At 35.4% G+C, this 13,227-nt stretch overlaps 1 protein-coding gene across 18 annotated transcripts in view; it reads left to right on the plus strand.

The window, feature by feature from the left end:
• Nucleotides 1-7,052, plus strand: part of LOC124177529 (microtubule-actin cross-linking factor 1) — a 173,375-nt gene extending 166,323 nt beyond the window's left edge. For all 18 annotated transcript variants that reach the window (XM_046559962.1, XM_046559963.1, XM_046559964.1 and 15 more), the window contains 7 exons: nucleotides 1,893-2,052; nucleotides 2,239-2,364; nucleotides 2,493-2,670; nucleotides 3,185-3,247; nucleotides 3,668-3,787; nucleotides 4,443-4,505; nucleotides 5,075-7,052. In XM_046559962.1, coding sequence (XP_046415918.1) covers nucleotides 1,893-2,052; nucleotides 2,239-2,364; nucleotides 2,493-2,670; nucleotides 3,185-3,247; nucleotides 3,668-3,787; nucleotides 4,443-4,505; nucleotides 5,075-5,240 — 876 coding nt within the window. In that variant the 3' untranslated portion in view covers nucleotides 5,241-7,052. The remainder of the gene's footprint in view (nucleotides 1-1,892; nucleotides 2,053-2,238; nucleotides 2,365-2,492; nucleotides 2,671-3,184; nucleotides 3,248-3,667; nucleotides 3,788-4,442; nucleotides 4,506-5,074) is intronic.
• The last annotated feature ends 6,175 nt before the right edge of the window (nucleotides 7,053-13,227 follow it).

The following is a 13,227-nucleotide window of genomic DNA, read 5'->3' on the forward strand; positions in this document are numbered from 1 at the left end:
CTGCATCATAGCTTATTAGAATTGTTATCTATTTATCGCAAAAAAATGTCCAAAAAAATTCTACTGTGGTAATTCTAGGACGAAGCAAACTTGAGAGTAACAACATAAGTTTGGGTTTGTGGTTTTGAGGAAATACTGCGGTATAGTATTATCAACGCTCAATATTATCTGTAATACGCAGATACTTGTGCAATGTATTCTGTTTGATTGTGTAGAATCGAATGTATGTTATGAATCACCATTCCAATCATTTATAGCATTATTTTGATTTATTTTGTTTCCACTATTATTTACCTGGTTTGAGTACTATTTGTTTGAATGCCTCGAAATACTTCCTTCTATTGTGTTCCCGTCCTAAGCAACGGACATACCCATATTGGACTCTTAGCATGGATGGGTAACGATCATAGAATTTCCATGTATTGGTTTTGACATCGACTAGTTCCTTTAGTGGTATATAAATTCGGGCCTGCTGTTATGTTTCCTCTTTTCAAATGAAAATTTCAACGTGCAGTGCAATGGAAAAGTTCAACAGTAGCAAAGAAATTCAATATTATTCACCTCGTGAGATATTGTCAAGGACTTTCAAAGATAAAGACCAATTTCACAGCATGTTTGGAAACATTTATTTCTTGGACATGCTACCATTACAGAACTTGCCCATTGTTTTAGAATGCGACTATAAATTGAGTAGAGAATATTCTTGTTTTTCAAACTTTTTAACTATATCCTGTATTAATGCGTGGATAGTGGCGTTGATCGGAGACACCTCAAATCACCATAAACTACTGTATCTCTCCCAGCTCCTTATGGTAAGTTAGCATGTATTTGGTAGATTCCGATTCTCAGTTTTAATTATGGTAAAAAGTAGTAAACCTTTTTTTTTTCAAGTATTTCATTGACCTATTTTGAATTAAGATCACATAAGTTGATCAGATTGATATCTCAGTAACATCTTCATATTCAATTTTTATAATTTTTTTAAAATCCTAGTTTTATTTCTAAGCAATAAAAAAATGTATATAATACCAGTACTACTACTATGACTGGTACTACTAGTATTACTTGACACGTCATATATTCTCGCTATACCATAAATAAAATTGAGCCTTTTCAAACGTCAAGTAGTACGAGCAGTGGGTATGTACATACAGTTTTAATTACCATTTTTTTCCACTTCTTATTATAATTTTAAATGTCAAAAAGTGGGAAATTATCCAACATGAATATACTTGTTTTAACAATAGTACCTAAGTGACGATTGACGTATACTTCCAAAAATATTATTACTTGGACATATCAATCAATATACATTGAATAAACTGATAACAAATAATTTTCTCTTCACTGTAGTAACAGTCCCAAATTAAACGCATTTAAAGTATAATACAACTAGTAATGAAAGCATAATAGTACTGAAAACAATTTCTTGACTTCGGAAATATACCTGTATTCATAAACGATCCGTTTTGTTATAGTAAATATGGATTGTGATACACATTAACTTAAAATTCTATTTCATACTTAATTATGGTTCTAATTTATACAACTGAGTTAGGTGCTCCGTAAGAAAAAAGAGCTTCTTCATAATCGCAAGTTAAAAATAAAGCATTTCAATTGCGAAGTATATAATATCAATACTTACTTCCAATCAATTACTGCTGTAAATAAATAATAAAATATCATAGTGTAGTAGACTGTCACAGTTAACAAAAATGTGTTAAGAAGAATGAGTAATATTTGAATGATAATTTCGACTAATTTTGTTCTAAATTTCAGTTGTTTTATTTGATTATATATGTACATTTTTATGCTGTAAAAGCTTAACTAATAGCTTCTAATGATGCAAACTAAGTCAAATCATTGAAACATCTGTTAATTACCACGTCTAGGTGAGAGAGCGTAGTGCACGAAGTACACCTATGGGTCAAACACGTGCATCGAGAACTTCGTTGAGCGCCGGAACACCTGACAGTCTTAGCGACAACGAAAGCTCTTTCAGGCCACCAGCACGAAAAACTAGTACACCTTACAGAAGTACTTTAACCCCAGGTAAATGGATTATTCATTTCATGCTTTGAAAAGCCGAAATTTTTACATCGCAATTTAAAGTGCCAATTATTGACGAAACATTTTATCAGATGAAGCTTTCAATTTTAATGGAGCGTGTGTGAATGTCTGTATATTTAAATGTTTCACGAAGATATCTATTTTTATGTGACAAATTTTTCATTTCAGGAGGAAGCCGTCCGTCAAGCAGGCCAGCATCTCGACCAGCGAGTCGGCCGAGCAGTCGACCAGTTTCCAGACAAGGTAGCAAGCCTCCAAGCCGCTATGGATCAACTCAATCCTTAGACAGTACTGGTAAGCATAAATTGCATAATACTTTTATTTACTACTAGAAAAAAAATGTTTGGTAGAGTTTCTGAAATATTTACGAACAACTTGATAGATAGGTGTTACAAATGAGACGTTTTTTTAAAATTTCGTAGATGAAGGTACACCAAGTCGCATTCCACGTAGAACTGTGGGTACCACAGGTAATACGCCAACATCCAGTCGTCACAACAGTATTTCAGGTAGAAGACTAGGGGCTCCAGTTAACGGATCTAGTTCACGTCCACGAACACCTACCGGCCTCATCAGCCCCGCTGGTGGTGCAACCTCCAGGTTTGTAGAGGATTTTCTTCACTAGCACTGATAATTATGAAGTAAAGAAAGCCTGCAACAATTTAAAGAAGACTAACTGTCATTGCATTACCTTTAGTTACTTGTATTAATGACGTAACATGCTAACTGCATTTATTGCATAAGCATTATAAAAAAAATCCCTCTTTACCCTATATATTCAGAAAAATAACAATCTCTTTAACTTAACAAACATTTTTAGAAACATTAATATTATTAATTGACATTAATACAGCAGATACAATGTATGGGTTAAAGACTAAGTTATCTCATGCAATATATGCATTTCTAAGTTGACTTCTGAATTTTGTGCAGTGTGATTTTTCAATACGTATCCTGACCACACCATTTTTCTTTTATTCACTTTTCATTCATTTTATAATTCATTGTTCCGAGATTGAACCTTCAGTAAATTTGATGGCGGTTATACAAGTCAACAAACGGTTGATAAATAACGAATTGACAGGCCTTAACACGCAGCTAATAAAATTTTTAGGTTCGGCTCAATGAATCGAGCATCGAGTATACCAACCCTGTCTGGTGTCGGAACACCAATTAGGTAAAGAACAATGATAAAATATTACCTGATTCTTCACGGATGATTCTATTCATCATGTATTATACACGGGTTCGGGTTGTGTACTATATGTTGCAAAAAAAGTGTATTTGTTAAGCTGAGGGTTGTTATGAAAATGTCGCATTACGACGCAGTCAATCTACTCTATTGTAGAAAGCAATCGGTCCATAAACATACAGTGTTGGTGGTGGTATTACTCGTTGCATTATAAATTTATATTATGAATTTTTTTTAATTTGCTTTGAACTTGCTTTGTTTTATGAAAACATGAATCTTCATGCATTATTATAATAAATACCAAATGTGCTTCGATCTTGTACACCTGCAATGTACACACTATGCAATGTAAATATTCATCATTAATATAATGGAAAACTAATTTCAATGTGGTGATGGGTTTAGCCGCTCTAGGATCCCGGTTTACGTTGGACCAGAAATAAAATCGCCCCAGTCTACAATCAGCAATATTTCAACTCATTCAACACAAAGCAACCAATCCACTATTTCTACTGATTCCACTGGGTATGCCTGATCGCATGTCTTCCAATGAAATAGATTCTTTTTTCTTGCTGTTTACTATGTTTTTCTTGCTTAGAATATTCACACAGATTTTGCTGAGAGCATTTTGCAGTCTTTTATCTTTGACAAAAATCCTTACATTACAAAATATAAATGTTTACCACTAAACACAAATTAGATTGAACTGACAATCTTTGTAATTTTGATAACATTCTCTGAAATACGCAATCAATCTTGATACTAAATAGAAGTAGAAGGCTGTAAACATAGCCAGATTTCAATGAATACGTTATGCCACATTCTAGCATGATAATGCATGCACAAGTTTTGATGTCATGCTTGTCTGTACTATTTCTTTTTAAAACCAGAGCTTGAAGTGGATTCAACAGATACTTTGCATGCTAAGATTATTGTGACTTGTGTCGTTGAGTGATGATTTGTTTTTTTATTTCGGCTTTACCGTCTCTTGTGGAATGATGTCATTTGACTATCTGTATATACAGGATTTTAGATGTTGATTCGTAGAACGCTACTGTATGTAAATTACTATAATAGAAACCACCTTTTTATCAGAATATATAATTAGAGGATGAGTTTCTATGGCTTTGAGCTTACCTTCTGTCAATTAACACTAACAATTTCTTTCCGCAATGCTCAGGAGCAGTTCCATCCGTACAAGTTCGGCAACTAACATCCCCTCGACCGTCAGGCAAACAAATAGGTAAAATTTGGAAATATTGATTAATCAAAGTGATCAATGTACAGCCAACTTATCCCCAATTTCCAAGTAGTGCAGTAAATACTCATTGGTCAGATTATCTTTAGCATTTTTTACATTCATGTATTCATTTGATGTACATATTTTCTACCAATTTCATGTTTGGTATGGATTCATACTTTTGCTCTGATGAATTCAGAATACCATTATTGGGTACGATTTTTGGATCTTTAAAGGTGGAAACGGGCTTTTGCTGTATGGAAAAAACTATAATGAAATGTATGTCGCTATACTACAACTTTAACTTACAAGTCAAGCTTTTTGAATTTTGTTCATAATTTGTATTTGTACATAGTTCACTCGTACTTATTGTTGAACAAAAATGGCAGCAAACTTCGTGACATGTACAAATAAATAATCCAGTACAACATTTTTCGTGTACAAAAAAACTGGAATATTTACAGTATAAAATTCTAACAGATTCCAACATACTTCACTACTTGTGATTGTGATTGTAGACACAGGTGCCATCAGAAATTTCATTGTCGTTAATACTATAAATGATAATTTAGGACACGGACACCATCCAGCGGCTCCAGTACGCCACTTCCGCCAACGTCAAAACTCGCTCGAAAACCATCTGGGGCATCCGATACGTCTGTATCCTCAACTCCAGGAATAAAAAAAGGTGGCAAGGTGCCAACACCGATCGAGCAACGGGCTCCGTTCAGGCTTTAAAAAGCATAATTAACTGCTTGTGCGCTCTTGAAAGAAAAGAAATTTTTTTAACAGATTACTAGAAACTACCGTGTAAAGTATATCCCAGTTTGGTAGGAGGTCTGGATTCTATAAACGAGCAAAAACATTATTATAAACGTTGCAGACCACGAAAAAATATATTTAAAGTCCGTAACATCGGACGTTACATTGTAAAAAATAATTTTGCAAATTCGGTGATCAAAGGTCACCGTAACTCTTCAATTGCTTGTACTATTTGTCCGCAAAGAATTAGGGAAAAAAAAATAAAAAATTAACAAAGAAATTGAAAACAATGTACTGTTATATGCAAGGTATTCAAAGATAGGCTGATAAAGACAATTATTAGATAGTTATGAAATTATATTGAGGCATAATATCGCGTTAATAAAAAAAAAAATACATGATGATTGCGTGAATTATATTGAAAATATAATTGGGGTAAACGCGCATTTCGTCAATTATTAATACTTAAATCTAATTAATATCGTATCAGCTTTGCAGAATCCTTGTTTAAACTAATCATTCATTATTGAATACAAAGAAAAAGTATGAGTTTATTTAGTCTTGACACCACTCGAGCTTAAAATAGTTATCTCATTATTTATTTAAAAAAACTGAAAAAAAGGTAACTAATAAAATACATGTGATGTGTTCTGAAAGTAATTCCTTTCCACCTAGAATGTCTAAAATAGTTTGTTTTCTTGTGGTTTTTATACACGATTTAGCTTACTTCACAATGAAAGAATAACACAGAGAAACGAAATTATCGTGACATTACAGTTTGGAATATATTGCCAACCCAGTAGAGTGTTTTTTTTTATTTTTTTTTTTTTTTTTACGTTCGACTAAAATTAGTTAGCTAGGTAGAGAATAAGGTGTAATTATCTGTAGCGTATGGCGTGAAGTTTCGGTTCGGGGTATTCAACACATAAACATCTAATTTACGGAAACTTCTCTCTACGATACAATGTTTACATTTTATTGCATATTAATTTTAACAAATTAGATAATTAAGTCTGGCGCACTCACGTTCTTCGTCAAAGAGTTAATATTAACAAACTTGATCTAGTTGTCCTAGGTATTCTTTTTACAAATGTAACAATATTCAGTAATAATTCTCCTAATTTTATATTAATATATTCACCGAATATTATTTAATGCCACTATTCTTCTTCTGTCGCAAATAGGTTGTATCTTCTATATTTATATATACTTAGAAAAACGCTGTTAGTTTTTTTTTTTTTAATTACTATTATTATTTTTGTTTTCTTTTGTCGAAAGATACGTGACTGCTCAAAACTGCATAAAGAAGATGAGAAAAAAAGCAAAAATAAATGGAATTAATTAAATTTATGCAAAAGAGAATTCGGGTGAAAAACTCCTATAAAAATAATGTTACGAAAAAGAGAATTTATTATGTAAATATTGGTTGGTTCTCTTATTCTATCACGAAATTATTTACAAAAGTTAAATGATGTTAGCAAGTTTCGATGCTAAAAATGGGGAATGAAAAATGAAAAGTATATCAAAATCAAACTTAGCTTTACGTTTACGTTGCACAAATTATACAAATAATTTGTTCTCAACTGCGTTGTGACGCCGCATTCGAACGACATCATAACGCAACATTGGCAAGGATATTGCTAGATTTACGGATTAGATAAGACAAGACGGTTTTGTCTGAAACAGTAGAAAAACGTGCCTGCCTGTGCGGTTTTAGATAAAACCAAAAAAAAAAAGACATTTCCATTTTTTATATAAAAAAATATATAATTAATATAATAGAAGAAACCCTAATATTATTATCTAATATAATTAATGTATTAACAATCATCATTTATATAATATTTTGTTTTGCCTTACTGTAAAATCTGTACCATCGCTAATAACGCTGTGAAAAAAAATATATATTTAAAAATATCTTTCACTGTTTTAAGACGCACTTGAATCAACCTGAAATCCAGTTCCGCTAAGACTGCGTGACAGATGTGACACGTCCGATTGCGAAAGCTTCTGTTTTGTCTACCCGATGAACGATCCACAATTAAAACAAGATTTACGTAAAAATAAAAATACGAAATAAAATAGTCGATAAGAAATTTTGACTGTTGAATGATGTTCTGGTTTCCTTTCACGTAACTATTCTCATTTTGACACTGTTACAAATAATTATATTTTTGTTTTAGTTGCTGGTTTGACAGCTCTAAATGGAAGACTGCTAAGACGAATTTTTAAAAAAAAACAGACCTGAAAGCTCACTTCACTCTTTGGCTCTCTGGTTACCAAACTTATGGTTATCCGTTCCAACATCTTTCTCACCTCTACAAACACCAGTTTTTGCTACGTTGAAACCTTCAGTTTTATGAAAATTGTTAGCGAAGCCGATGCCTCATTAATAATAAAATACCCTACATGCCTGCCGTTTATTAACTAATGGTTACTGCTTCATTATTCATGAAGTATCTGATATCAGCCAAGCAGTAATTTCGAACAATCATTCTGCATTTCCACCACACCTTTATCAAATCTGTCCTCATTGAAACGACAAACATTTTGACCAAATCCCTATCAATCTCGGTTCGAAGTATTTTCGAGAAAGTGCCTGATTTTTTTAATTAATTAGTAAGTTTCAAAAATCCGATATTTCAGAAGTAAAATCGATCGTATTTGCGTGCAGGTTAAACAAACAAATAATTAACTGATCGCCTCAGATAAATTATACCAATGTGGAGTTGTACAAGAAAATTTCCTAAAGCCTATTAGGTTTTTATTTGAGTCGCTAAAACCTAATGCCAGGTAAAAAATGTGGCAAGCAACTACATTCATCTCCCTTTAGAAATTGCAGTATACCTTCCACTGTTGGTTGACGTCTACTGATCATGTGTTGGATACCGGAATCATTGTACACTTCGTTCGGCGAGCTGGAAAAAAAATCAGGTGATGAATAACAAAATACGATATTTCTAGTTCATTCATTTTAATAATAAGAGGATGTCGATCCTTTCGCTTGTCCGTCTCCCCCGATTGTTTATTTGTATACTATATGCCATTCAATGTGTCTCGGATACGTAAGAAGCATGACACGGCACTCTTATGTAATCATGCCAGGGTCTTGATAAATGATCCAATTTTTTTCTCGCGCAATTAAGCGGCTGATCGTGAGCACAGAGAGCTAACAATAAGTGCCACCACTTTGCATGACTGAAATTCGTGGCAACTTAACGATTGTTCGTTTACCTATGGAAGAGAATTTGGATCCGTTTGATTAAGAATCAACTTGAAAGCGTGCGTTTTTATTTATACAAGAAATCGTCGTACTTCGTATCATGCGGCGGTTGATCACGAACCAATTTCCCAAAATATATATATTAGACCTGTCCTTAAGAAGGGCAAAATCGAATTTTAATGGTCTTACCCCCCAAATTGGTTCGAAATAATTTTAAAAAAATGTCCGAATTTTTAAAAAATTTTCCCTCCATATTTACCCACGTCTAGGAAGCCTTGCTTTTTCCCATAAGAAAAGCATTGGTTTTTCGGGATTTTTAATCGTTTTTTTTACCGCTGCCGTAATTATCAGCTAAAAAATCGCAAATTCTCAGAAAATGTTGACAGTTATGTTACCTTTTTGTCCAATTTTTTGGAATTCGATACAAGCATTTTATATATATATATATATATATATATATATTCGTTATATTCGTTATATATATTCGTTAGCATTATATATATATTCGTCATAGATTCCGAAAAAAATTTGATGGGAATTTTTTCAATCCCGCGTCATTCGGCGCATAGAGCGATATCGTATATGTATAGAGAATGAACCCGACAAGTCTATGAAGCAGTTCAACGTGTGGACAACGAACACTTTTAGAATTCAATTTACCAACGAGATTACAGCCTCTGTTGTACATATCGGTCGTTTAACACCCTGCAACCCCAATACGTCAAAGTACTCACTCACGCATTTTTAATTATAAAGAATCTCTCGTACACGCCAACTGGGACGGAAACAAATTTGTACGTGCATTCCAGTTGAATGAATTAAATTACTTTGACGATGCTTGATTCTCAAGTACATAAATACCTTATACGTGTAGATACGTAACGTCGGTAATTTCAAGATAGCGGAGAGGGGTGAGCGGGATAGAGGGAGGGGGGGGGGGGGTAAAGTTAATCTCATTTTTTTATATTTTATATTGCTCTGCATTCTCGAAAGTTGAACGATTTCTTATGTCAATCCTCAAAAAGTAAAAAACATCCTGCAGCTGATTTCGAAGTTCCGATGATCCCGCGTCGGTAAGCTTCGTCTCCGGTTTTCGTCCCGGGGGTTGTCGTCAAACCCACAGCAAACGATACGATCTATATTCATCCCTCGTGGTTGTAAACGCGTTGGTCCGTCGTTTGGCTGGTTAGATTCGTTACAAAGCCGCGACCCGAGATAGCCACCCAAAATTTCCACCCCCAAGTAGTTTCGTTGTTTGACTGTTACGGTTCCATTCGTGCTGAAAGCTTTTCTTTTGACATGTTCCGAATTTTCTCGCGGTCTTCTCCTCGCGAATTAAGAAAACGAATTCAGACTCCGTCAAAGTTAAATCGTTTCATCGCTACTGTGAGATTGTTACAGAGATCGAGTTGTTTGGTTCCTGTTGGCTTACGTCAAGTTTTTAAGTCGTGAGACAAGTTCAGCAGTGTCCAGTCCTTTTTCTTTGGAAATGAATGACATTCTTCCCTGTCGATGCAGGTAGATAATAGAATAAGAAAAAAATAAAAATAAAAAAATATACATGTGACAAATTCATCGCTAGAAAAATCATTCCGATCTAAATAGGATTCTAACGCTGACAATAAGCTCGGAATTAGTAACAATGCGAGAAAGCAAATTGCAGCGGGTTCTATTCTCCATACTTCTTTTCGTGACCCTTCGTCTCTTTCTGCAATCCTCATCTCGTCTCTTTGTCCGACTCTTATTGTCGGCGGGTTTTATTTGCCATTTTAGAGGTCACTGGGCGAAAGAAAGAAGGAAAAAGTCGTCAACTGTTATCGGAGACTCGCTTTATGCTACCAAAAGTCGGCCCGAGTTAAGATGGAATTTATTTGAACAAAGCAATTTGGCGGAATTTTGAAGCCGTTCATAATATCACGAGAGGTGAGGTAGATACAAAAAGTGAATACATTTCTCTGGCTTACAATTTCTTCGTACACGAACCAAAATTTTTTCCGAGACTGGTTGAAAGGGACACAGCACGGAAAAACAGACAGTGACGTACAGCAGAGGAGGAACAACAACGGAGATCACGAAGTCGACCAAGAGACGAAAAACAGGAGGTCTGATCAAGGTGATATAAGGATCTGCAAGTGTTTCCAGAACCTTTCCAATTTAAGGTATAAACTTGACTACAGCGTATCATGTAAAAGGGTCGGTGGATTAACGTTATTGTATTTTCATCGTAGAAATGATGGGATGCCTTCGCTCGGCAAGACTCGAACCTTTCAAAGTCAAGTAACACGCAATGAAAACTTACCTGTACTAGAAATTGTTCGCAATGCGGATTAATCGAAATTCTTTCGATTGATTGTGCGCTATGGGAAGAATGCTGCCAAGCAGAAAATCTCGAGAACGACGTGTAGATGTAACTCACGGTTCAATTGGCAAAGTAACCGTCTCGTAAGACGTATCAGTGCGGAATAACAATTCTTGAAGTTTTTTGCACCAGAGACAGCAAACTCTTACCGCAAAAAAATTCAATATTATGATTTAATGTTTTTACGTTGAAATTTATATCTACGTTTATCTGCATCTCTACGGAGTTTCACCGCACCTAAAACGTGACTTCTTTCGGCATCACCTTGGTTCAAATTGTAATCTGCCTCCCGAAATTACAGATTATAGCTGTTGAAAATTCGCCTGTATGGAGTTACGAAAGACTCCGTAACGTCGCGAAAAGATTCTTCTTCACTTATACTACAATCGTTCTCATCGATACGATATTGCAGTACTGTGAGTTATAGTTCAATGTCACATTGTCTTAAGTAGCACGAAGTCCGTATGTACTTGTCCACGAGTCTGTCGCCGTATGTCGCAGTAGTTTTTCTGGCCTTCGTCTAAATTCAGTATCGACTTTTTTTTTAGGCTTTGTATCATCGTCATGGATTCAAGTGTGCAGACTCATCCAGATTGGTTCAATTGGGAAAGAAGTACAGAGCAACTTGGAGAGGGGCGTAATACGATGAAACACATCGAGTCGTACTCCCTCATAAATTGGAACTCCTCTCTGGCTGAACTCTGCTTGCGGTTGGGTGCTGACGAAACTCTTTTTGAATGTATAGAACTTTCCAGGTTCATATAAAGAGCTATACCTGTGCCGTCAAAGTTTAGCGAAATAAAGGCCTAACCCCTTTTGAAAGTTTACGCGCGACGATAACAGGAGAATAATTAAGCAAAGCCCTTTCTTCTTGGGGTGGATGACGATTTGTTCGCAACCACAGCAGCTGACAGTGAGTCTGGTTTGCATTTGCTACATAGGATACCTTTGTAAGGCAGGTAAAATGAAAGAATAAGCAGAAACGCTTCTGTCACGGAGAGAGAAAATTAAATCCGTCGGTTAAAAATAAAAAAAAAAGTTGACTAAAACTCGTGACGCTGAAGTTCTTTCTGTTCTTTATAGGTGCAGACAGAAAATAAATCCACTTCACAGAGGCAACTGTCATGGAATTTGTTGGTTCGGTTAATCTTTACGGCCAATATACAAGCATGAGCGATCTCGGTTGGAATTACCAGTTCAAACGAGATTTATGAAATAAATCCCAATAAATCAGTCTAACTTTGGATCGCTTGACGAGATCAATGCCGGTTGTCTGTCCATTTCGAATTACATTCGAAATTCAATTATAGAACGCTCCCGAAATGTTTTAACTAAGTCAAAACGAAACCGTGCATCGGGCGATGTAACGATTTTACACCGTCTGCCCTGAATTTCGTAACGCAAAATACACAGTATTTTTGGAAATTTCTCTCCATGTACCTACCAAGAACGGAAAAATATGCGCTTCCATTATTTCGAGTAATTTCCTTTCTCGTGGTTCAGAACCGTTCCCAATTATGACACTGTGCAATAATACTGTTTCCAAGCTCGTCGTTGATCGTGTAATGTTTAGATTCATGCTCAGGTTTGGCTATTACTGCCACAGAAGTTGACCTAGCTTTTTTGCAGCATTTAGATTGGAGAAGATTGCGGTAAGCTAGCAAAAGGAGGAAAAAACAGACGGAGAGGGACGGGATGCCACCCTGAAAGCCTAATCTACTCTCAGAAAGTCATACGAAAGTTGGTAATCTGTCTCAGCCGACACCGTTAGCCCTGTAGGATAGTGAATAGAATCACATGACCACAAAATAAATTCGCGATATAGAAAGAAAGGGGAATTAGGAGCCGATGCAATGGAGTTGGAGAGTGCCAAAAAAGCTCGGCACTGACAGTAAAGTATCGAAGCCTTGCGTTATATCTCGACTCGAAATAAACTGTTCATCCAATTTCATCAACGAAAAACACTCCCGTGACTTTTTCACATTCTTGTTCAATCGGGCTTGGTAAACTCTGTTCTCTGTTCTTCAGTTTCAATTACTGAAATTTCAATACGGTATCGAGAGAAAACCTTTCATGCTGCACAAATATCTGTTGAAGAAAAACGCTAGTACAGATCAGTAGAAAACAGATGTGTTAAATTGGTTTATGGATTCCCCAGGGCGGTGGAACGAGAGGGCTGTTCGTAAAAGGAAGAGGCGGAGAAGGGTCATATACGAGATTTTGTAAAACAGCGAATACAGAGGCGCGGTATTTTGCGAACGACAGACTCAATAACTGTCTGAATTTCTTAGAAAATAGCAACAACTGCAGGATCTATATGCTAGTAGATTTATAAAAAGATGTCAAAATCCCTTTGCCCAGAGAGAACAGAGAAGCGGAGA

This window comes from Neodiprion fabricii, chromosome 3 (assembly GCF_021155785.1).
Source record: "Neodiprion fabricii isolate iyNeoFabr1 chromosome 3, iyNeoFabr1.1, whole genome shotgun sequence".
Classification (NCBI taxonomy): Eukaryota; Metazoa; Arthropoda; class Insecta; order Hymenoptera; family Diprionidae; genus Neodiprion; species Neodiprion fabricii.